This window comes from Chanodichthys erythropterus, chromosome 5 (assembly GCF_024489055.1).
Source record: "Chanodichthys erythropterus isolate Z2021 chromosome 5, ASM2448905v1, whole genome shotgun sequence".
In the NCBI taxonomy this organism is placed as follows: Eukaryota; Metazoa; Chordata; class Actinopteri; order Cypriniformes; family Xenocyprididae; genus Chanodichthys; species Chanodichthys erythropterus.
This window is the reverse complement of record NC_090225.1, coordinates 25,306,550-25,330,240: the sequence shown is the minus strand read 5'-3', so window position 1 is coordinate 25,330,240 and position 23,691 is coordinate 25,306,550. Positions and strand designations below refer to the sequence as shown.

The window sequence follows — 23,691 nt, the reverse complement described above, 5'->3', positions numbered from 1 at the left end:
AAACTACTTGTAATCAAATAGCAACATCATATATAACATATAATAACCTTAACTGTTGAAGCTCTTCTAATAAACCCTATTACCAACAGTAGCTGGGCTATAACTGACACCTTCATGTCGCTAATTTCCTCTGGGTAGTTGACATGAAATACTTTAGGGAAATTGGCATGGCCTACAGTGTGACATGCTATACTCCATGTAAAACTTTTTTCTAATTATGCATGAAGCTTGTATGAGCTCATATTAGTGTGAGAGAGATTACAGTCTACATTTGTCACACTGCAGGACCATTTAATATGAGCTAAAAAATGAAAGCGCATTAAAATGAAGGTGATTAAAACTAGTGAAGAACTGAAAAGAGAGGATGCTGTCTGCAAACACTTTGCTTTTAATAGCACATTTTAAATATACAGACAGGTTTTAAGTTTGACAAGCTTTCCATTTTGACATTAAAATTAGATGTTTCAGGATAATAATAATAATAATAATAATAAAAATAAACTTAATTGAAATTATTTATATATCTTGTCCTAAAATAGTGATCAAAATTAATTACATTTTAATATATCAGCAGGACAAAAGCAATTTATATAACATAAATTTATAACAATTTATGTTATAGCATTGTGCTTGCTTGCTTGTTATGATGTTAGTTATTGTTTGACCTCTGAGGGGTCAAAAGGTCAGTTTCAAAACCATAGTGTGAACCATGGGTAAAGATTATAAATATCAAAATCTGTGTATGTTTCTTTTGTTACTTGTGAAGACTGCCCTTAAAATGTGTTGGTTGAAATGCATGAATTATGTATGTTTGAATGCATATGAAAGTCAATAAACTGATTATTAACCTGGGATGACATGGAGCATTACTGACCCACTGTGATATTATGAATTCTCTGATGAATCTTCTGTTTCTTTCATGCTGTTTGTACTGACCATTAGCTTTGAGGCCACTGTTATCATTTTAATATACGAAAATGTGTGTTTTTAGCTCTGCGGCTGAAGAGGTGAAATATCAATACCAAACACAGAAGAGAATCAAGGGAGTGGTAAAGCCCTTTATAATAAATAATCATTCCTTTCCTTTTTTTACATGCTGCTGTTATAGTACTTTCATCAAATGTATTTGAATGTGTGTTAAAGACATTTGCTGTTAGCTGTATACTGGGCTAATACACCTAGACTTTTTATGATACAACAGGCCATGGAATTCTTTGTCTCTTTTCATCAGGTGGAGAGAAAGATGCCTGAAAAATACATCCGTGAGGAGTCCATGATCAGGGGCCCCAAGTTTGTGGTTAGACTGAGGTCCCACACAGTGTTTGAAAACAGTGCCATTAAACTTTTCTGCTCTGTGGAGGGATATCCCACCCCACATGTCAAATGGTGAGGTTTCTTTGCACAAACAGGCCTGCCGTGCTTCCTGTGTGGTTGTTCTCACGTCTTCCACTGTCACACAGTGCAACTTCAGGTTTAAAGTTACAGATCTAGCATTATATGGGGCCAGCTACAAGAAAGCATTTCTTTAAATGAGTTAAAATGTATTTTAATTGCATCAAACATTTCATAATATTTTTAATCATATATATATATATATATATATATATATATATATATATATATATATATATATATATATATATATATATATATATATATATATATCGAACAGGCCAACGAAACGCTAAGAAGATCTTTCGTTTTTAAATGACAAACATTCTACAGGTTCAAGGATGATGTCATCTTGGACATTTCCTCTGGAAAGTTCTTTGTGGAGAGCAGCGCTGGATTCCATGCCCTCACCATTCTCAAGTAATTCTAACATTACTGTGTACTTTTTGGAAAGTGATGCAATGACAGGAATGCGATTTACTGATGATCTGTATTGAACAGAATGAGTGACAAACTTGAATGGGGGACAAAACGAGTTACAAGACAAGAAGGTTGAGTGCTCATTACATTCTCACTTCTTGGTTATTGGATGGCCACAGAAAGCAGGGAACTTTTAAGAGATTTCAAATTTATTAAATACATTTGCATAAAACATTTTTAATCCAGTTGGATGTTGCGTTGTGACATTACTATCATGACCATTAAGTAAATTAAAAAAAGCAGCCCTCCCCCCATTTGCAATTTGCCTTAGTATTTTTTTTTTTTTGCAATTCCCAGTGGTCATTCTCATTATTTTTTGCCTTTTATTTAAATAATTATTGTAATAAGGTAGTTTAGAAAAGTTAAAAGCATTACAAGAAATACATAAATAATGTGAAAATAATATTTTTTATAGTAATGAAATTAGGGGAAATATGCATAATTGTCATAATAATGATTCTAAAATATTCCTTATTTTTTAAGATCAAATGATTAATTCTTTATAAAATATTTTGTAGTGCAGTTTTACCTCTTAAGGATATGCTCTTGCTAGGTTCCATGAGATTCACCCTCTAAAACACAATTAAATGTAACTAACAAGTGAATTTCCACAAAAGGAAGTCATGTCAATGGGATTGCATGTGAACTTTTCCAATTTAGTCCTGGGCTGGTTGGTGCGCCGCCCACGTCTTGAGCTGCTGTCAGCTGTTTATGTCAAAGTGCTGAGTTTGGTGTCATCTGACACTCCGGCGCCTTACAGAGAGATGACTTTCACTGCTGTCACCCTGTCAGTTCCACAAAAACTCACCCTGGCCCTTATGTCACATTCCTGATGGCTTCTTGCATTCAGAGGCCAAACCTCACAGGTGAAGCTTGGCATTCTACATTTCCTCTAAAATGACCAAACCTTTCACTTTTTGACAAACAGCTATTCTTCTCAAGATTGCAGAGGCCAAGGGAACCGGCTCTAATATAGTACGGTCAAACCGAAGGTCACATTACAGTCTTCTCATTTTCCTTGCGTCTCATGTTTGCCATTCAAGCTTTAGAGCCTCCTGTGTTGAACATGTTTCGAAAGCAGGCGCTAGTCTACATTAGCATTTAGTTTGGAGCAATTATCCTCTTGACATTAGAGCATTAGTTAACTGCCAATTTATCCATCATGATGGGGAAGCACTTTATGTGCTTTCCAAATGTCAATTAGGAAATGACTGTGGCATATATCCAATCAAACAGCAATCATGCTGATTATTTATTGACTGATTAATTAGTGGAGTGGGTGAAGACAGTGTTGTGGTCCAGATGTGTATTGATTGAAGTTGTAGAAACCTGTGAATGAGTTATGCTTGTTTTTGTAGGTGTGCAACTGATGACACTGCAATGTACACGGCTGTAGCCTCAAACTTGCATGGACAGGCTTCCTCCCAGGCCTCCATCATTGTGAAGAGTAAGCCTTTTCCTCCTGTTTTCTGGTATCCAAGCATCCTTACAATAATTTGCAAATGACAAATGTGTGTTGTTTTTTTTTACCCAAACATGGACTATGATCCCTTTCTTTAAAAAGTCACTACAGTATATACTTGTGTCTGATTCATAGGGGTCAAGGAGGAAGAGAAGTTCACTCCTTACTCCTGGATGCCTTACCAGTGTAAGTGGGGAAACCTCCATTCATTTCAGAGTGAATAACTGGGATGATTTAAAAACAGGCCATAAAATAAACAAACTGTTTTGTTGGTTCTCAGATGCCATTTTACCTGAAATCAAGTACACAAAGATCAACATCACCTTCACTGAAACGTTTGATGTGACATTTGGAAAAGAAGGTGATAAGGCCACCTTGACCTGCAAGATGATTATTAACCCCAACCTGGCTAACCTGCAGCCCGAGGCGCTGTGGTACAGAGATGGTAGGAAGTGGCCTCTAAAGGCCACCACAGTTTTTGAACATATCTACACAGTTATTGTTAATAAGAATTCATGGTTAAGTGTGTCATTTTTGTGCACCAAACAGATTTGCAAAAATAATGCCAGTCTTTTATGTCAGGCTGCTCAAACAGATCGCAATTCCTTTTTGTGCTTCTTGTGGCACCGAAATTACACAGTTCACCTATTGGCAACAGTATGAATATTGCAATAATTTTAACATGCTTATTATTTTGCCATAATGTTTCCTATAAAGACTGTGCCAACCCTTTACTGTCTTGGGACGTGTGAGTTTGACGGTGTTAAGAGTGTTTGTTTGTTTCATCACTCAAAAAATATTCATGGAAGTTCACAAAAGCATAATTTTTCTTGCATTAAATATTTTAATGATGGTTAAAAAAAAAAAAAAAGGATGAAATCCTTCACGCAATGTCTTTATGAGGAAAAAAATTCTGTATTCAGAGACCATGAAAAAAGTGTTCAGAAGTGTTCTGTCCAAACCAAAAAAGTAAAAAAGCAAAGACTTTGGATTGTGCACTTTTTGGTGGATTTGTATTTAGTATTGTATGTTGTATGGGCAACTTTTTGGACCTATGCAGGAGAGGAATGTGAGAGCATACATCTCAGTGTTTGGCCCAGTTGTTGACATTGCTTTTAAAATATTTTAAAGAAAAATGTATGTAAGTAATTATTGCTATTTATTGTTATACTGATGAAAATAAATTCCTGCTTTTGTTCATTTAGTTAACGATAGTGAGGAAAACTAGTTTTAGATTTTTTATTCTAGATACTAGACACTCTCCTTCAAATACATAAATAAATAATGAGATATATTTTGTCAAAGTGCTGAATAATACTAAAGCACATTTTTACTAATTTTTATATAGCTATATAACTGTTTTAATGACAGCTGCAGTTGACTCATTGCTGTGTCATTCACCCCTGTTCAGATATTAATTTTCAAGTTGTTTTGTAGGTATTTGTTTTGCAGTCGTGTCATGTACTGAAGAAATAGTTTTTTATGTCTAGTTGTAGTTTATGACTCATTTCATTCCAATCTCATTATATTCTACAAAAGTAATAGTTTCATTTTCTCTCCTCTGATACCCCATGTTGTTTTTTTGGCCCTCCAGAGCATCTCCTGAAAGAGTCGAAGTGGGTGAAAATGGAGTCTGGGGAAGGTGTTGCCAAGCTCTCTCTTACTCAACTCGCTAAGGATGATGAGGGTCTTTACACCCTCCGCATGGTGACAAAGGGAGGTGATGCGGTCCACAGGGCTTACGTCTACGTTGATGGTAAAGAGTTGTGAACTTTCCAAAGGCTTGATGGAAAGTCTTATGTGATTTTTTTTGATGGCCTTTAAAGGTCCAGATTAGCATAATTCATCTCTGACGATCTCATATAACGCATATATCTGTTTCAGAGTGATATTCTCAGTGCATCAGTGATGTGTAGGAGTCATCATGTTTTGTCTTGACAGATGGTCCACCTCCAGTTCCTCAAGCTCCCGGAGCCCCAATGGACATCAAGATCCATGACGCTAATAGAGATTATGTCATTGTGTCCTGGAAACCTCCTAACACCACCACTGAAGGCCCCATCATTGGATACTTTGTTGACAGGTGACTGCGCTGACTAAGGTGTCTGCCCATTGGGAGTTATTTTATGGAATACATTTATTTAAGTTGTCTTGATGCAGTGTCTTCAGAAATGTTTTTGGACGCTTTAAAATGTCTGTAATTTTATCTTAATTTTGAACAGCACAACATGGATCCACTAAACCAGGGGTGCCCAATCCTGGTCCTGGTGATCTACCTACCTGCAGAGTTCAGATCCAACCCTGATCAAACACACCTGTCTGTAATTATCAAGTGCTACTGAAGATCTTGGCTGCGTCTGAAAACATAGATAGTTGTCTTGCTGCCTCGCTATCTTATAAGAGAATGACTTGTACGGCAGCATTTGTGCATGAAGGTACCTCACGAAATTGATTTCGGACAGACTTCTGAGGCAGTGTAACAGTTTAATGATCTACAGCAATATAGCGCGAGCTTTGGTGAGAACTAAACAAATATTTAATTACTACAGTAGTAATTTCTCGATAGAAATGATATCAAAATTGAAATATGTTGATCAAAATCGTACATTTGTACAAAAACTGAGCAGCAAACGCAATTTTCGGACGCCATCTTTATTTTTCTAGCTCAACTGTCACCGAATGGAAAGCACAGGATTGTGGGATATCAAAGGCAGCTAAGGATACATCTATGCTTCCTTCAAAAATCGATCTGAGGAAGGTATCTCATGAGAGAGGAAGTGAAGCTTACATTGGATTTAGACGTGCCTTGATGCCTTACTGCCTTGAAACGTGTCCTCGGAAGGCAGCATTTTTCAGTTTTCGGACGCAGCCCTTAATTAGCTGGTTCAGTTGTGTTTGATCAGGGCTTGAGCTGAACTTTACAGGAAGGTAAATCTCCAGGAACAGGATTGGGCACCCCTGCACTAAAAACTAGTTTAGTCACTGCAAAACATCTCAGTTATGACTGCAAACCTGGTTCCCTGTGAAGTTGATAATGTTGATAATGACTCTGTGGCAACACCTCTGCATGATTGCGTCTGAAGCACATGTGCAATCACTCATTGGTGGAACATCATCTCGTGATGCATGATGTCGAAACCAGGAAGCTATAAAGGGTACCCGGACCAAACATTGTCAGCTTCTGATTGGCTGAAGTAAATTGCTCACAGGCATGCAGGAGGGATGACAAGTTAACACAGCATCTCGTTCCCTTTTCAGGGTGTGTATTACAGAAAGAGCCTAACTTCATTAAGTGCATTATCTTATCTTAACTACAGATAGGAAAAGGATATTACTGAAGCGTCCTAAAAACTGTTTTAACTTTAGGATAAACCCACTGGTGTCCTAAGTTCAAAATTATTTGAAAAGCCAACTGTTAAAATCACTCAACAATAGCCCTGTCTGAGAATGGCGTCACATTTATTAATTATACAAGATTAAGAACAGTGATGTTTGATGGCGGAAAGACTTTTTGAACACCAAAATGATGTGCTGCACTTTGACGATAAAACACTGATCAATTAATACAGACTCCCAAGAAATATAGTGATAGGCTTTACCTTATCTATCAAGCTTATCAAAACTTCTCTTTCTGAATCACTTAAAGTCCTCCTGAAATCAAAATTTAAGTTTTTTAGCTTGTATTATGAATATGTTAGCTATTAATAAGCTGGTGTGTTCCAAAACAATGACAAAATTTGCATTTAGTAGATATAAGCATTAAAAACTTACAGGCTCTCACTTCCGCTAAAATGATTCACGGACATCACATGACATCACATTGAATTTCAGCTTCTCATCAAATCTTCTGTCCAATCAAATGTTCTCTAGAATCTGAAGTCCCGCCTCCTCCTACACTCTTAGACATTGAAGCTGTGGGTGATATCGGCCATTTGTTCACACAGTTACTAGTTTCTACATTTTGAATAGCACATAGTGCACTATATAGAGAATAGGGAATGATTCAGACAGTGTAAATATGCTTTCCATTGACGCGAATGAAGTCTGTTTTCGCGTTAGTGTCACGTAAACTGCCGCAGCACAGTCTGTTCTGACCTAGGGACACGAGAACACAAGAGTGGATCATATCTGCGGTCCACGAGATGGCTCAGACTACGAAAGGTATCGGACCCATTTAAATTCTGCACAGAATGCTGTATTTCAAAGTGATATAGAGGAGATTAGGAAGATAAACAGTTAGAGATTAGAAGGAAACAGAGGTTTTACTGAGTTTAAAAGCTCTAGCCGAGCTGTGGTATAAACAAAACGCTATTGGCTATTTTAAAAAAAGGGACAGGGATGTTCGATATATCGCCCTGTCTTCCTGTTTCAGTTGAAATGACATCAACACATTGAATAATGCTGCGTGTTCCAAGACACTTCAGCGGGCCTTTAAAGGGTTAGTTCACCCAAAAAAATGAAAATTCTATCATTAATTACTCGCCCTCATGTCGTTCCAAACCCGTAAGACCATCATTCATCACAAATCAAGATTTTTTTGATGAAATCCAAGAGGTGTCTTACTCCTCCATAGATAGGGATTTAACCACCACTTTCAAGGTCCAGAGAGGTACTAAAGACATCAACAGTTCAACAGTATCTTCTCTTCTGTGTCATTCTCGTAAACTATTTACATTTAGCTCTTCCTGACCTGAGAGCTGATTACCGAACTCGATGGAGTGGTTTAATATTTTGTAACTACTGATAAGAGGAGATTTTGTAAGATAGGATAAGAATCCTAAATCAAGTTAAGATTTGCTTCTGTAATATGAATATGTGAAAATGCTAATTTAAACAGTTAGAGATTAGAAGGAAACAGAGGTCAGATCTTAACTTAAGACTTAAGATTTAAGTTTAAGTTAATAAAGTTTCTGTATTCTTTCTAATATACCCCCAGGGTTACAATCACAACCGAGACGTTCCCTTTTGAGGCAACTCTACCTGATGTTGATGCTATGGGAATGTTAATACCCAATACCCCATACTGACATGTGCCTGTCCTAGTGTGAATCATGGCAAGCACAAGCTTAGGACATTAGCACTGGAGAACCAGGTGTGGAGTCCAAGTCTAGGTTATAAAGTCTTATAAATGTGTGCGGAGAGATCCAGTCTGCCCCATTATGCATTTCTTAAGGGAAACCCCTGATAACAGTGTCTTAGAGGCCGCCATTCTCCTAGTTTAATGCACTCTAATGACCAGAGGAGAAGGAAGGCCACGTGCCTCATAAGCCAGAGAAATTGCTTCAACTATCCACTTGCTTATCCTTTGTTTAGATTCTGGGGAACCCTCTGGGGAACTGATTCAATGGGCTTAATGGGTGCCATAGCTAAACCTTCTAGTACAAAAGCCAAATCTCAGGCTGGAAACCCTTTCATGACTTATAGGCCTTAGCCTCATAGCACCTAGGAAACAAGACAACAATGGGTTTCTACCCAATAATTCACCACCCAAAGGTGGGTGGTAAGTCGCAATGGCTGTCACATGAACCAACTGGGCACTGAGCCAACCGGGCAGTTAACTGGGTCCAACCAGCATTCTCTCTAGATTCTCCACTTCAAAGTGTAAATGTTTCCTCGTGGAGGGAGCTCTAGAGTTCATAATGGTCTCAACGACCTCAGTCGAGAGACCAGAGTTCACGAGTTGATGCCCTTCAGGAGCCGAACCCACAGTTTCCACAACTCCAGCCAGGGGTGATAGATTGTGCACCCCACATGTGAAAGGAAGTTTCTCCTGACAGGAATCTCCAAAGGATAGCCATCAAGGAGAGACATCAGACATCAGGGCTGGTTCATCAAACATCTTTGACCATTTTGCTGTGGCATTAGCGCTGTGTTTTTAAAAATTATTTAGTGTTTTTAACAGCAAAAACGTGTTCTGTTTGATCGGCCCCACCTACATTTGCCTTCTCTAAATTTGTAATTCGTGAGTGCATATAAATTCAGTCAGCTTCATTTTTCGGTGTGTTCCACACCCTTGGCTCTAGTCAGATAGCATTGATGGTTTTTCGCCATTGGAGATTGGCTGTTCAGCTTAGTGAATTAGCACACGAGAAAAAAGCGGAACTGATGCTGCTTGCTTTGTATATCCACAGTAGTGATGCGTGCCTATATCTACCAACACTGTGGATGATCCGCAAGTCGGACAGGCCAAGAAATAAAAAATTATATTCCAGTTAATTCTGGGTGGGTCGCAGGTGAGATAAATCATTAATATATTGGTTTTAATAAAGACACAACTCTCATTTCACTGTAAAATGCAACTAATGTGTGTCACTCTTTTACTTTCATTTTCAACAACAACCTACAGGCCCTATCTGTTCAGGAAAAAAAAAAACACTATCAAAGAAAACATATGCCTAGAGCACCTACATGAGATATCACTTAACAGCTTTAACTAAAAATATGCACAAGCTTAACAGAAATTATTCTGATAAAAGTAATTTCCAACATAATGGTGAAAATATTAACATGATTAAAGCTTAATTTTTCATCAGGCACTAATTTGCAGGCCTTGACTGGTCATCTCCAGAGCAGCCAACAAGGAATAGTATGGAAATGTGGTTTCTGCAGCAGGGCTGCCTCATCACCACCCACCAGAGACATGCTCCATTCTTCCCAGAAGTCCATGACAAGATCTTGTGGTCCTGGTGCTCCCCCTACTCAGCCTGATCACAGACCATGGGATCGCATCTCCTCTTTTCTGTTGATGGTGGAACATCAGCTGCTCATGGGTGAAAGTCGTTGCCATCATTTCCCTTGTGGGCACTGCCACACTACTGCCCACATCACAGAGAAAGCATGCATGCCAGCTTGTCAGGCAGCATCCCCCATTCATACAATGGTGGTGGTTCTGGTGTTCCAGGCGAAGATTCTACAGGCCTTGGATGAGTGAGGTCTGGATCCTAATACATTCAGGAAACTGTGCTCAGGTACAGACCTGCCACTCAGAGCAACAAAGAAGATGTGTGGCGGGTGATTCCAGCGGTGTCGGAGTGGGTACTGAACCTGATCACAAATGGTTATACCCTTCAGTTTGCATGCAGACCACCTCATTTCAGCAGCATACTGGTGTCGGAAGTGTCAGATCAGGACACGCTCGTATTGCGAGCAGAGATTCATTCTTTCCTTGCAAAAACAGGCGATAGAATTGGTGCCGCTAGAGCACAGGGAAAGTATTCTGTACAGTCGCTATTTTCTATTCCCCAAGAAGGACGGTGGTCATTGCCCCATTTTTGGATCTGAGACCGCTGATGATAATAATGATAACCATGAAGCAGATCCTCCTGCATATTCAACCTGTGAAATTTTGTCGGTGGATTTAAAAGATGCATATTTTCATATCCAGATAGTATTGTCTCAGGGTGTCCTAGAAAGCCACAAGAAACAGCTTATGAATCACTTGCAGTGCCTGTGATGTATATGTTTGCCGAAGCGAGAGCCCCATTGAACAGACACCTTTACGCTTTGAAATGGATCTTCATATCCTGGTGTAAGGCGAAAAATTAGGACCCAGCGACCTGTGCTGAGTCTGTCATTTTGTTGTTTCTGCAGGACTGTTTGGATAACGGGAACACACCATCCACTCTAAAGGTGTATGTGGCTGCCATTTCAGTTTTTCACTCGCCCAGGTTATAACGCTGCAAGCATTTGCTCCTCAGGAGACCACGCCTTTGCCACATCCTTTATGCGCAGTTTGTGCTTTTCGTGCATATGTGGACAGGTCTTGTCTTTATAGACTGTCAAAGCAGCTGTTTGTCTGTTTCAGAGGCTGCATTAAAGATCTGCCGCTTTCAAAACAGTGCTTGCCTAATTGGATTGTAAGAATAAGACTTGTCCCGTTGGAGTTTGTGCTCACTCTACTAGGAGTATGGCTCCTTTATGGGTTTGGAATAAAGAGATGTTGATGTAGGACATTTGTTCAGTGGCAGGTTGGTCTTCTCAGTACACCTTTGCTTGATTTTACAACCTTGAGATTCCTTTTTTTGCACTGCATGTTTTGTCTGTGCATAGTGATGTCAGCTGGTCATATTTAAAAGTGTGCTTTAAGTGTTATTAGGGCCCGAGCACCAATGGTGTGAGGCCCTATTGTAACTGCTCGGTCAATTCTGGAAAGAATCACATTTCGGGCTTAAACATGCTTGAAAATGTCTCAGGTTACGTATGTAACCATGGTTCCCTGAGAACAGGGAACTTCTACTCTGCGCTGACTGCGCTATGGGGAACGATATACCCACACCGCCATGCTAGAGGAGAATGCCAGTCCAAATGTCTGGACACACATCCGGCAGTTTCAGGGAAAAACCAGAACTCCAAGGCTGTCAGTGACAGCATTCCCTACGGCCAACAGCCCAAGCTGAGCCTAAAAGAGGCCTTCCGAGAAAAGCCTACCAAGGCTGCTCGATCATCTGGAACCAACAGCCCGAGAGGGGGTGATCCCTCTAAGGGAATGTGGCCAAGGAACCACAGGAACCTCGGCCAGTCACTCGGGGGGAAAAATCCATCCCGCTGCCACCAAGGAGGCCTAGCCAGATCCAGTGAAGCTAAATCTAGCCTAGCCAACCTTGTCTGATATACAGAATCTCCAAGCGCAAACTCCAGAGAGGAGAGCAGGAAAGAGCGACTACGAAAGGGCAGTAAGCAACTCAAACCCACACGCAGAGATGGGCACCCTGGAGAGCGGAACTCAGCTAAACGCTCTAGACCCTCGTATGAGGGGAGTACAACCACTTATCCAAGGATCTACTCAGCCTTTAACAAGGTGCTGAGGAGGCTGTGCGCTAAAGACCCCTGACCCAGGGGAGCACAAACCAGCCTGGGGGCCGACCTAACGGGAGACTTCATAGAAGTCTACAACCATACCAGCTTAGGGAGCTAAGCCCAATTATGCAGTTAACCCCGAAGGGAAGTACAAAGCTCAACCTAACAGACAGACCGTAAAGCAGGCACATAGTCATGGAGGCCGGGAAAAAGGGCCTACAACATAACCAGAGTTCACTAGAGAACTAGAACTGAATGCAGACGGCGGTAGCCCAGGATGGCCTGTAGTTCCACACCCTATTGCATAACAAGGTGGAGCAAACACCAAGACATAACAGCTGCAAGTGCCCACGAGACAGCCCATCCAACACAAACCAACGAGCAATGCACTCGGTGAAGTACCTTCTACTCTTTAAGCAAGAGGAGTACAACATACGCCATCATGCGCTAAGAAAAGGCCCCGTGGGCCTATAATCCCAGCAGGCACGTGGCATCAGCTCGTGGCAGTGTTATTTGCTGTCAAAGGTCAGCATGCTCCACAGGAGGCCTTTACGGCCTACACGTCACACGCGACATCAGCCAGCGGCCACTAAAGTTCTAGGAGCAAAAATAGAACCTGTTAAATAGACAGAGAAACTATTTTAGCTTGACTAGAGCAAAAGGGAATAAACGCACAAAATACTCAGTAAAAACCTCTTTTACTCTCAGCGAGAGGAGTACCAAGCTAAACTCCGACATGCTGGCAAAGGAAGGCCTGAAACGGCCTGTAACCTTAAAAATGTGCGGCTATAGCTAGTGCGTTAATATAACACCCAAGGGGTATGAGACATACAGAAACCCATACAAGCAGTGCCAACATGCTAGATAAAACATGAAAGGAGGCCAAAACGTGGCCCAACAACTTCCATAAACACCTGGCAACAACAGAGTAACGTATGACTCATCATGGAATGATGCCCGTACATGACCAGCATAGTTGAGCCAACAGGAAGCTATAAAAGAGGCCTGGAGAGGCCTGCTATTTAAAGAACCATGTGGCACCATGTGGCACTGGTCATGACAGGGCCCTAGTTACCAGAAAAGGGCCAGTATAACCTAAAATGACAAATTTAAGGGAACTAGCTACACAACCTGAGTCTAGGCATACACATTCCAGCAGGCAATGTTAAACATGCTAAACAGCGTGAGCGTAACGAGCATCGTAAACCAACAGAGCTATATCCAAACAAGCTGCATACAGAGAGGCTAAAAACAAATAGCCAACAATTAAACAGCAACGAATCCCAGATGCTGTGGTGCGAACGACCGTGAGAAGTCGGGTAAACAAAACTCCCAACACTCATATTGAGTGTGCGATCCAACAGGTGATGCACTCAGTGAAACACAAACCCTAACCGGGGAGTACAACAACAACACTGTATTCATAAACAGAGGCCGGAAAAGCCTGCTATCATAGAGAACAGGTGTAACCTGTGGCAGCACAAACACGCTCACATAACACGCCTGCATAAACATATGAAGGGGAAATATGGGCAAAAATATGGACAGCAACTTCCTCAGAAGGAGGCCAGAACTAGGAACTATACAACCACAGGGGAATAGTCATGACAGGGGGATGTAAACAAACATACACCTTACCTAGTTCTAGCCTAGCTGCTAGCTAAGGACTGTATGTAGACCACGCTACACTCGGGCTACAAATTCATAAATACACGGAGAAAGCAGCGCGAGCGACAGCATTAGGCGGCCGAAAAACTGGCCAACACATAACTGACAATAGCGAAAGCTAGTTCTAGCTATACACAGAATCAGCCGAGAAACTAAATCAACGCTAAAACAACAAAGCTACCATAAAGGGCCTGCCTGTCACAGTCAGCCTAACATACAGTTATTTGCCCAAATAACCCCATAAAACATGAACAGATGACAACTATATGCACGGGAAGCTATACAGGAAAAGCAAGGTCTACATAAAGAATGAAAAATGGACCTGGCTAACCTCCTGCGGCTCGTAGAACGCAGATTCCTCCCCGATACGTCACACAGAGGGGAAAATCCAAAGTTCCAAAGCCCAAAAGCACTTTCACTATCAAGCCAGACGGCGGGCCGCCAGAAAAATATTCATCATAGGCCCACTACATCAGCCCGACTGTAAAGCCCGCAGCATATAGATGTCACAAAACGCTACCGGGAGGCGAAGGAAGAGCAAGGACAAGAAAAAAGCCCTCGCCAGAGAGGGGATCGATTACTGGCGCTGCTGGCGCCGCTCCTCGATCACCTCCCTCAGATCTTGCTTCTTCCTTCTAGCGTCTTACCGTCTGTGCGACTTACTCCGAGGAGGAGGAGGAGGCGCACGAGCGGCGACACTTTCCCTCTGGGCCTGCCTCTGAGCCTTGGCTCGAGAAGGCCCGGGACCTCCCGGCTGTCTGGGCCCAGAGCTGGATCTGAGCGGGATGCAAGATCTATACGCTGCGGAGCGCGTCTTCGCCTCCCTGAACTTCTCAACCACCGCCTGCACGGAGGTGCCAAAAAGTTCAGTGGGTGAAACCGGGGCATCGTGGAGAAAATGTTTCTCTTTCTCCCCGATGTCCGCACAGTTGAGCCACAGATGCCGCTCAGTGGCCTCAGAGCGAGATCCGTGGTCCGACGCAACTCCGCGACCGCCTCAGCGGAAAGACCATGACCCTGATCAAAATCCGTAAGCAGATCAGCCTGATACGGCAGAAGCACTGACATAGTGTGCAACGCCGCACCAGCCTGACCTGCAGCGGCGTAAGCCCTGCCATTCAAACGTGACGTCACCTTCAACGCTTTGGATGGCAGTGCCGGAGCTTTCAGTGTCGGTGCACTCCCTGTAGCGAGATCGCAAACGTTCGCAAACGTCTCTTCCACAGGAGGCATCGACATGTACCCATGCTGGCCCAATCCCTCAACATCAGCGAAGTCAGCTCGCTGATACTGATGCTGATGGATTCGGGCCGAGTACGGGTTCTTCCATGCCTTCTCGATCTCAGCATGAAGATCAGGAAGGAATGGAAGGCTCGCTGGAGTTGCTGGGTTATGAGTAGAGAGAAAACGATCGTCTAACCTGCTGCGAGCGGGTTCCCTCCTCACGCGCTCCCAGGGCAGCTGCAGTCTGCTCGAGGCGCGTTCCATAACCTCCAGCAACTCAGAAAACGCAGCGCAGGGAGGCCTAGCAGGGGGCCGCGGGCTCGCCCGCTTCTTCCACCTCTGCCATCTCCTGCTCCCCGGGGCCTTGAGCCAAGAGAGCATCCGCTCCTGGGTCTGAGGATGTTAAGGATACAACATCATCGTCATCCGCCAGAAGCGCGTCCTCGTCAGCCGCTTCAGCTTGAGAAAGATTGACACCCCTCTCAAATTCCTCAGCGACCTCAAATTTCCTCAAATTTCCACCTACGAGCCCCATGATTTCAATCGCCAAACGAGAACGGAGCGTTCTCATAGGAAAACACTCACAGTTAGCACAGGCAGCACCCTCGAGTACTGTCCGTGCATGCTCCTCCCCCAGACAGAAAACGCACAAGTTGTGAGTGTCCTCTGGTGTCAGAAACCTGGGACAAGGATCAGCACACTTCCTGAACGATTTAGCAGACATACTAACTTTGGCAGAGTGAAAAAGGCACGAGCAAAAGCAGTCGCGAAAAGACAAGAGGATGCCGGCTGTTTCCCCAGGCACTCCCTTTATGCATCACGGTTTGTGCCGTTTGACGTGATAGGCTGTCGCCGGCCAATACGATTGGAGTGTGGTGATTTTTGGCATTTCGAGCACGGGTCACACAGGACGTTCCCCATAGTGCAGTCAGCGCAGAATAGCAGTTCCCTTTCGAAAGGGAACCCATGAAATTTTGCACACACATCAGAAGTGGTGAAAATTTTTCAGAATTTTTTCAGGTTTCAGAATTAGGTGTGGCAAAATGGCTCGAAAGCTCCACCTACAAACTTTCAATTGAGCGCCCTTCGCACTACGTTTCACGTACAAGTATGAAATTCGTTAGATACATGTAACAGCCCAATACCTACAAAAAAGTCTGTGGGTGCAAAATCTGAAAACCCAACAGGAAGTGAGATATTTAGAATTTTCTCTGCAACATTTTTGCATTTTTTGCCATTTCCAGACATTTGACACAGTACTTTAACAAACTCCTCCTAGTGCTTTAATCAGATCAAAATCCTGTTTGCTTAGTCTAATCTAAAGGACTTTGCAACGTTAAATTGAGAAGATCTTGAGATTTTGCTAAAGGGTGTGTCCATGGTGGCCTGAAAAATGTGGATGTTTAACCATGAAACAGTGTAACTCGGGCATACAATGTCCGATCTGCCCCAAACTTCACATGTTTTATTAGAGTTCTGGCTTGAATACATCTACAAGGCAACAGGTAATTTTTTTACACTGTGATTGACTCGGCATAGAGATTTAACTAGATCAACATCATATTTGGTCTGTCTAATTTTAAGGCCTTAGCAATGCTAAATTGCTAAGATCTTGATTTTTCGTTGAAGGGTGTAACGTTATCTGTGGCAGCCTTTGATGTTTCGCCATGAAAGAGGAAGCTGTTGTAATTCAGGCATACAGTGTCCGATCTGCCCCAAACTTCACATGTGTGATAAGAGTCCTGGCGTAAAGGCATGTATATGCCAATATTCAGATAGTCATAGCGCCACCTGCTGGCAACAGAAAATGGCATGCCTTGCACTGTAATTCACTCCCAGAAACACATTTATTTATTTCCATGAAGTACTAAACATGCTAGAAACACGTTAAATCATGCCACACTTGGCTAAGTGCTAAAGTATGCAATTAACGCCACAAAACAGGAAGTTGTTGTAACTCAGGCATACAATGTCCGATCTGCTCCAAACTTCACATGTTTGATAACAGTCTTGGTCTGAAGACATCTACATGGCAATATTCAGTTATAGTCAAAATGCCACCTGCTGGCCACAGGAAATGTGGCACATCAAAATGACTTTGCCATATTTCTCCTGTATTTAATCGCTTACATGCATGTCGCCCACTGTTCACTGTTTCCCTAAGGCTCCAGGTGCGAGGACCCTTTCTTTGCTGCTTGTAGCTTTAATATTGAATTGAAGTTGCTTAATTGTAGGTTCTCTGTAATACAAAAGAAAGTGTGTTGTCCCTTCCAATAAAGGGTACTTTGAAAGTTGCTTATACCAATACATATTTTTGCCTGGGTTGGAACATAGACTACTTTTCATATGCTATTAGAGACTATGATTAGTTTGTTCCCTGTCACTTTGAGCTGCACTAGTATCGAGCTGAAATTTACACTTGTGGGATAGTAATCAGACTAAGTGATGCATGGATCTGCAATTATGTACAGTATGAATGCTCCTTAGCTCAAATCATCTTCTCAGAACATAGTAGACTGTAATTTTCAGTCCTTCAGAGTAATGTGGAAGTAATGATAGGATAATCTTGTTTACTGTCCATATTTGTTGTTGTTCATGTTTTTCCTTTCACTCTTGTTGGGCAGATGTGAAGTTGGAACAGAGAACTGGGTGCAGTGTAACGACTCCCCTGCTAAGATCTGCAAATATCCTGTGCAGGGCCTGTTTGAGGGACATTCTTATTACTTTCGTGTGCGTGCCGTCAACTCACGTGGCATTGGCAAACCCTCCAGAATGTCTGAGCCCATTGCTGCTCTGGACCCCACAGAGTTTGAGAGACTTCATGGTAAGCAAAACTAAGTCCTTATGCAGTTCTGTTTATTTACTCAATATTGTGTGTCTTAATAATGTCTCCTATGTACTGGTATTTGTTTTAACAGCCACAAAACTTGGTGGGAGACTTGACGTTGTGACTTACTATGATGACCTTGAAGGTACTGTATAATTCCGGTTTATTTACTGAAAAATATGAACATTTTAAAAGTGTGATTTTTACGCCTATTAAAGTCATGGAAATTTATATAATCTTTAAAATAATGGAACAATCATTGAAATGTCAATCATATTTCAATAATAGTTAATTCTTTCATTGGGAATGACCCAACAAAAAATGTCCCTGTACCTCAGTGCCCTTCAAAAAAATGACATCCATACTGCATCCTTAAATATTGTGTGGCAGAACTGCCTTAAGATATGTTCATTTTGTTCACTCAGTCACTCTGTCTTTGCATATGTAATCTGTATTAGATGATAGCAGCTGTCAATTTGTGCTTTTTTCCCCTATTCTTTCCATGGTATTCGCTTTCAAAATTAGCAATAATTATCCAGCCCATAATTGGTTCTCATCTGAGAGATACTGATTAGTTTTTGATGAGAATTCCATCAGGAAGAGAACGTGCAAACATCTGTGGTTCTTTTTCAAGTTGAAATGAACACATCAACCAGTGTCACCCATGTGCATAGATAAGTGTATGTATATGTATGTGTAGTGGCAGCAGCAGCAAAGATGATACTCATATCAGTCCATAATATTAAAGTTGCTTTTAAAGCTAGTGAAAATGGTGGGATATTTCCTAGTGTGTGTGTGTGTGTGTGTGTGTGTGTGTTCAGTGTAGAACAGTAATTCTGTTTGATGTGGTTTGCCTGCAGCTGAGGGAAAAGCTCCGGGACCTCCCTCTAAAGTCTGCGCTTCAGAGACGGACCGAACATATGTTGTGCTCAGTTGGGTCCCTCCAGTCTACCATAGCAAAGCCCCCATGTGGTATTACATTGAGAAGGTTAGTTTCAGCTCACTGCAAGACATTAACCCTGCCGAATAGTCACAAACTTTATTTTGGCAGTTTGTTTTTCTCCTTACGTCACCTTTCATCCATTAAGAAACATCTAACAATACAAAATAAGAATATGGATTTCTCAGTTATCCCAGTTATCAGTTTTTTCATATCCTCTTCCTTTAAAATGTTGGTTATACGGTGATGTGCTATGAAATTATTGCGGGGCTAAAGAATTGTAATATTAATTTAATTATAAAAGTAGCCTAATAATAATAATAATAATTTAATATGCCCTGCATGTCCGTCTGCTATATGCCACTGTGAAGGGCTAAACGCTGTCCAACAGGCACAGCATCAAAGCGATTAACTGTTTTATCCAAATCCACATGAATGGCATGTTCAGTGTTCAGTAGCCTGCTGCTGCATGTCCGGGAGTCTCTCCTGTCTCATATTGTTTCTCATGTGTGTTTTCAGTTGGCGCAAGCAAGGAAATTTTCTTTCAAACAATGCAATGTTCATCGGTACAGTCAATAATAAATTAAGAGGTTGCCAATGTTTACTGGACTGTCACTGTGGACTAGCTTTGACTCTCTGAACAGTGAGTTTTTCTTGCTTATGCCCTGAACGGGCCATTCATGTGGATCTCGCTCAGGATGCGCGCTGTCTATGGAAAAGCTCAAAGTATACTTTGGAGCTGTAATTACGTCATGCGGACAGTCTACACACACCGCCCATGTGCAGCCAAATTTTTGTGACCGCACAGATAGTGTGCGTACAACGCCGCATGTGCGAGTGACTTGAGCATTTGAAAAGAACACTAGATAGTACGCATGCACTGAACGTGTCTTTCCGAACTCACAGCCAAAGGATAATACTTTGAAAAGCTCACATATCATTTGTGCACGAGTGGAAAATGAAGTATGCCCTGGCCTTAACCACTCCAAATTGTAGCAGAGCTCACATTGGGAAACTCCATAACCTCAATAAATATGGGAGGGCATCCTTGCCCCCACCCAGTGTCACCCATGGTTATGGACTATTATTTAGATATTCTGTTTTGTTTCCTTTAGTTCTTGTTTCCCCGCTCTTTAGTTTAAATTTTCTTTGGTTACTGATTATTCTGTCATCATGTTCGACTTGGTATTTTTACTACATGTTATGTTCAGCTCAGTGTCGGTTCTCGTTTATCACTTTAGTGATAAATTCACTTTATTCCTATGTGAGTTCCTGTGTTTGTTGGATTAAAATAAAGACTCTTCACTTGTATCTTCATATTCATGCCTGCTTACTACAACAACACGTAACTCAGAACTACAAAAATGACTTGATAAGAAATGATGAGTTCATATTAAGATCTCTGACTTGTGATTGCAGACTTTTATATTGTGGCAAATTCATTGTCAATCCATTGCTCTATTTAATGTCATTACTGTCTAGGAGTTTGTTTTTTGCTGTTTTCCTTACTGTGAAAGGTTCAAGCAGTCATTTTTCATTTTACAATACATATTTGTGTAATAGTGTGTTTTTATTGGCTGTGCTCTCATACAGCTTCAAGTCGGAGCAGGATCATGGCAGAGAGTGAACACTAAAGTACCCATCAGATCACCTCGTTATGCCGTCTTCGACCTGTTAGAAGGAAAGGACTATCTCTTCCGTGTGGTATCCGCTAATATGTACGGCATCAGTGATCCTTCCGAGCCTACCAATACCATAACAACCCTGCAGCTGAAGGGTAAATGCTCTAAAAACCAGCATGTCATAGGCCACCACAACACTGACTTATTTAGTAAAGATATTGAAATATTGAAACTGTTGCATACGAAATGACATATAGATCTTCGAAGTTTGGTCAGGCTGTGACTTTGATGTTGGTATTAAGGCAGTAATGATCTTTTATCTGGAACTAATTCATGCATGATAGGTCATCAAGGGATTGATTAGGATGGTTAGTGAAGTCACCCCTGAAATTAAGCTCTGTGTTCATTCAGGTGTGCCCTCAGCTCCTGGACAAGTCGTTGCAACTAGGGAGACAGATACCTCTGTTCTAATTCAGTGGGCACCTCCAAAGGATCCCAATAACCTGATTGGATATTATATTGATTCTTGTGTGAAAGGATCTAAGGATTGGACCTCAGCCAATCACAAGCCCCATAAGCAGACCAGGTATGTGCTCAGTCAAGGTGAAATGATTTGAGGCAAATCCCATGAATAGAGACAAAAGGGTCTGAAACTCAGGTCAAAAATCTCTTGAAAAATGTTTAACATTTAATGAACATTAATTTAATTTAATTTAATTTAATTTAATTTAATTTAATTTAATTTAATTTAATTTAATTTAATTTAATTTAATTTAATTTAATTTAATTTAATTTAATTTATAAATACAATTATAAAATATTGTCAAAGGGTTGCAGATTTAACCTGTTCTCATCCAAAAGAACTCAGTAACCTGATTGGATATTACATTGATTCTTGTGTGAAAGGATCTAAGGACTGGACCTCAGCCAATGACAAGCCCCACATGCAGACATGGGTGCCTTTCCCAATAGCATCGTAAGCCTAAGTAGAGACCATTAGTGCCAGTGGTTTCAACTACCAGCTTAGACTTGCGATACTTTTGGGAAACACAACCCAGGTATGTGCTCAGTATAGCTAAGCAACCCGTTCTCACTCCCAGGCAATAAAAACTAAAGCATAAACTGGTCAATCACTTGATGAACAAGGAACGCCTTTGCTTTTAATAGCTTGCCTTATGTATCTCTTATATGGTCATTCACCAAACTTACTATTGAATGCAAAGAACATAGAGCCATTCAAGTATTTTAAAATGCAACATTTACTATTCAGCAGCAGCAATTGTCAAACGACAATTAAAAACATCCCAAAGCAGCAGGAAAACCTTGCATAGACCTACCTCATTAAATATTAGAATACAACAGCGAATAGCAAGTCTTCAGCAGTAGACCTTTCAATATGTATATATTTGTGTTTGCAATGTGCAATTTGGGTGTAGCATGATGTATGGTATACAGGTATAAATCGTATAAGACATTCAGTAAGCAAAAAAGTGTGCCTGGGTAGGGGTCAGGTTAGGTGCTCAAAATTTAAATAGTGTAATGTATTATTATGTATTAGTATGTATTATTATAATAATTATGGCTGTTCAAATTTAAAATCATACCCTGAAATATATGTCATAATAATGATAAAATTATAAAACCAAATATATAATTTTGTGACAACAATATTTCTATTCCCATCACATCTGTGTAGTGATGCAAAATATTTTGGAGTTCCTAGTTTTTCAATACAGCAATGCTTAGGGGTACCTTTAGCATATTAATAGTGATGGGCATGGTGTCCGATTATCCTTCAGTTTTTGAGAATGGATTGTGATTTGATGATCTTTCCACAAATAGGGTATAAAAGCATTTGAAACCCAGGTTGAAATAACATTTCTAACATACATTTCTAAACAACACGATACAGATGTTTTTACAGATGTTAAGAAATCAATAATTTATTGAATATCCCTGATTTCCAATCAATGCTTTCATGTATCTTGGCATGCTCTCTACCAATCAGTCACATTGCTGTTGGGTGACTTTATGCCACTCCTGGTGCAAACATTCAAGCAGCTCTGCTTGAAACTATTTTGTGACATTCTGTTTAAATGTGTTTTTAAGGAGGAAGCGCATCTAGCCTTACCCTGGAGTTGGTTCACCCTCTATCTATGATCGTGTTGTTTAAAAATGAAAACTTGTTTTCTTTGCTTTATTCGAGGTCTGAAAACATGAAATCTTTTTTGTTATTGTGACCAGTTGTCATTTTCGGCAAATAAATGCTCTAAATGTTTTTACATGAAAATTGGAAGAGATTTTGTCAGTAGTTTATAGAATAAAACAAGAAAGTTAATTTTATTTAAATACACATACATACATTGTAAATCCAGAGAAACTGCTAATTTTGTAGTGGTCTCTCAATATTTTCCAGATATTTGCTTGTTTTACAAATAGGCAGGTCAGGCAAAATGAGAAGAAAGGATCTACATGCAGCAATATTTATTAATAACACAAAACAAAGAAGATACTCCAAATAGGAGAAAAGAGTAGCAAACACATAGCAGCGTAAACACCACAAGGCAAAGAACTGAACAAACTGAGGGCTCTATATACACAGTGAATGATATTCAACAGAACATGGAGCAGGTGTGTAGCTCAATTGGAAACCATGGCAGCCGAGGTGGAGCCAGGGTGCCAGAGGACTAAGGCAGGGCCAGTGTGACTTAGGACAAAGCTGGAGGGAAGGTGACGTCCAACGGTATCAAAGGTGTGGAGGGATGTGGCGTAGCCCAAGGCCCAGAAATCTGTGGCATAGGCAGAGCCAGAGGGACGAGGGAGCCTGGTGGAGCCGTAAGGATGACAGTTCCAGGTGGAGCCAAGGGGGCGAGAAACCAAGGTGGAGCCATTATGGGCTTGGCAGACAGAGGTGGAGACAGGGGAACCTCATGCCTAGGTGGAGCTAAAGAGTAAAAGGCCTGAGGCGGATTCATGCAGCAGAGTTCAGTAAATAGAGGAGGAGCCAAGGAACTGAAGGGAGCCAGAGGAGGTGGGGCCAAAGAACTGGCTGTCTTGGGTAGAAGAGGTGAGAGCGGGAGGATGGGTGGGATCATCAGAAATGCAGGAGACTTGGAGCTTAGCAGGAAAAGTGGAGACACAGGAGACTAGGAGCTCGGCGGAACCAGTGGAGACGAATCAGATTTGGTGCTGGGCGACAAAACATACTGAAGGTTGGATGGGACCAGTGGAGGAGGGAGGGCTTCAGTTAGGACCGGACAGCCATCCAACCAGACAGGAC

The 23,691-nt window shown here is 41.3% G+C and overlaps 1 protein-coding gene across 1 annotated transcript in view; it reads left to right on the top strand.

The window, feature by feature from the left end:
• The window catches only part of myom2b (myomesin 2b), a 68,902-nt gene that overhangs the window by 2,066 nt on the left and 43,145 nt on the right, over window positions 1-23,691 (top strand). The window contains exons 4-16 of the mRNA XM_067386691.1: window positions 992-1,049; window positions 1,232-1,386; window positions 1,726-1,812; window positions 3,231-3,319; window positions 3,470-3,520; window positions 3,615-3,779; window positions 4,929-5,090; window positions 5,276-5,417; window positions 17,647-17,846; window positions 17,941-17,994; window positions 18,710-18,837; window positions 20,383-20,566; window positions 20,823-20,997. Of these exons, the coding sequence (XP_067242792.1) occupies window positions 992-1,049; window positions 1,232-1,386; window positions 1,726-1,812; window positions 3,231-3,319; window positions 3,470-3,520; window positions 3,615-3,779; window positions 4,929-5,090; window positions 5,276-5,417; window positions 17,647-17,846; window positions 17,941-17,994; window positions 18,710-18,837; window positions 20,383-20,566; window positions 20,823-20,997 (1,650 nt within the window). The remainder of the gene's footprint in view (window positions 1-991; window positions 1,050-1,231; window positions 1,387-1,725; window positions 1,813-3,230; window positions 3,320-3,469; window positions 3,521-3,614; window positions 3,780-4,928; window positions 5,091-5,275; window positions 5,418-17,646; window positions 17,847-17,940; window positions 17,995-18,709; window positions 18,838-20,382; window positions 20,567-20,822; window positions 20,998-23,691) is intronic.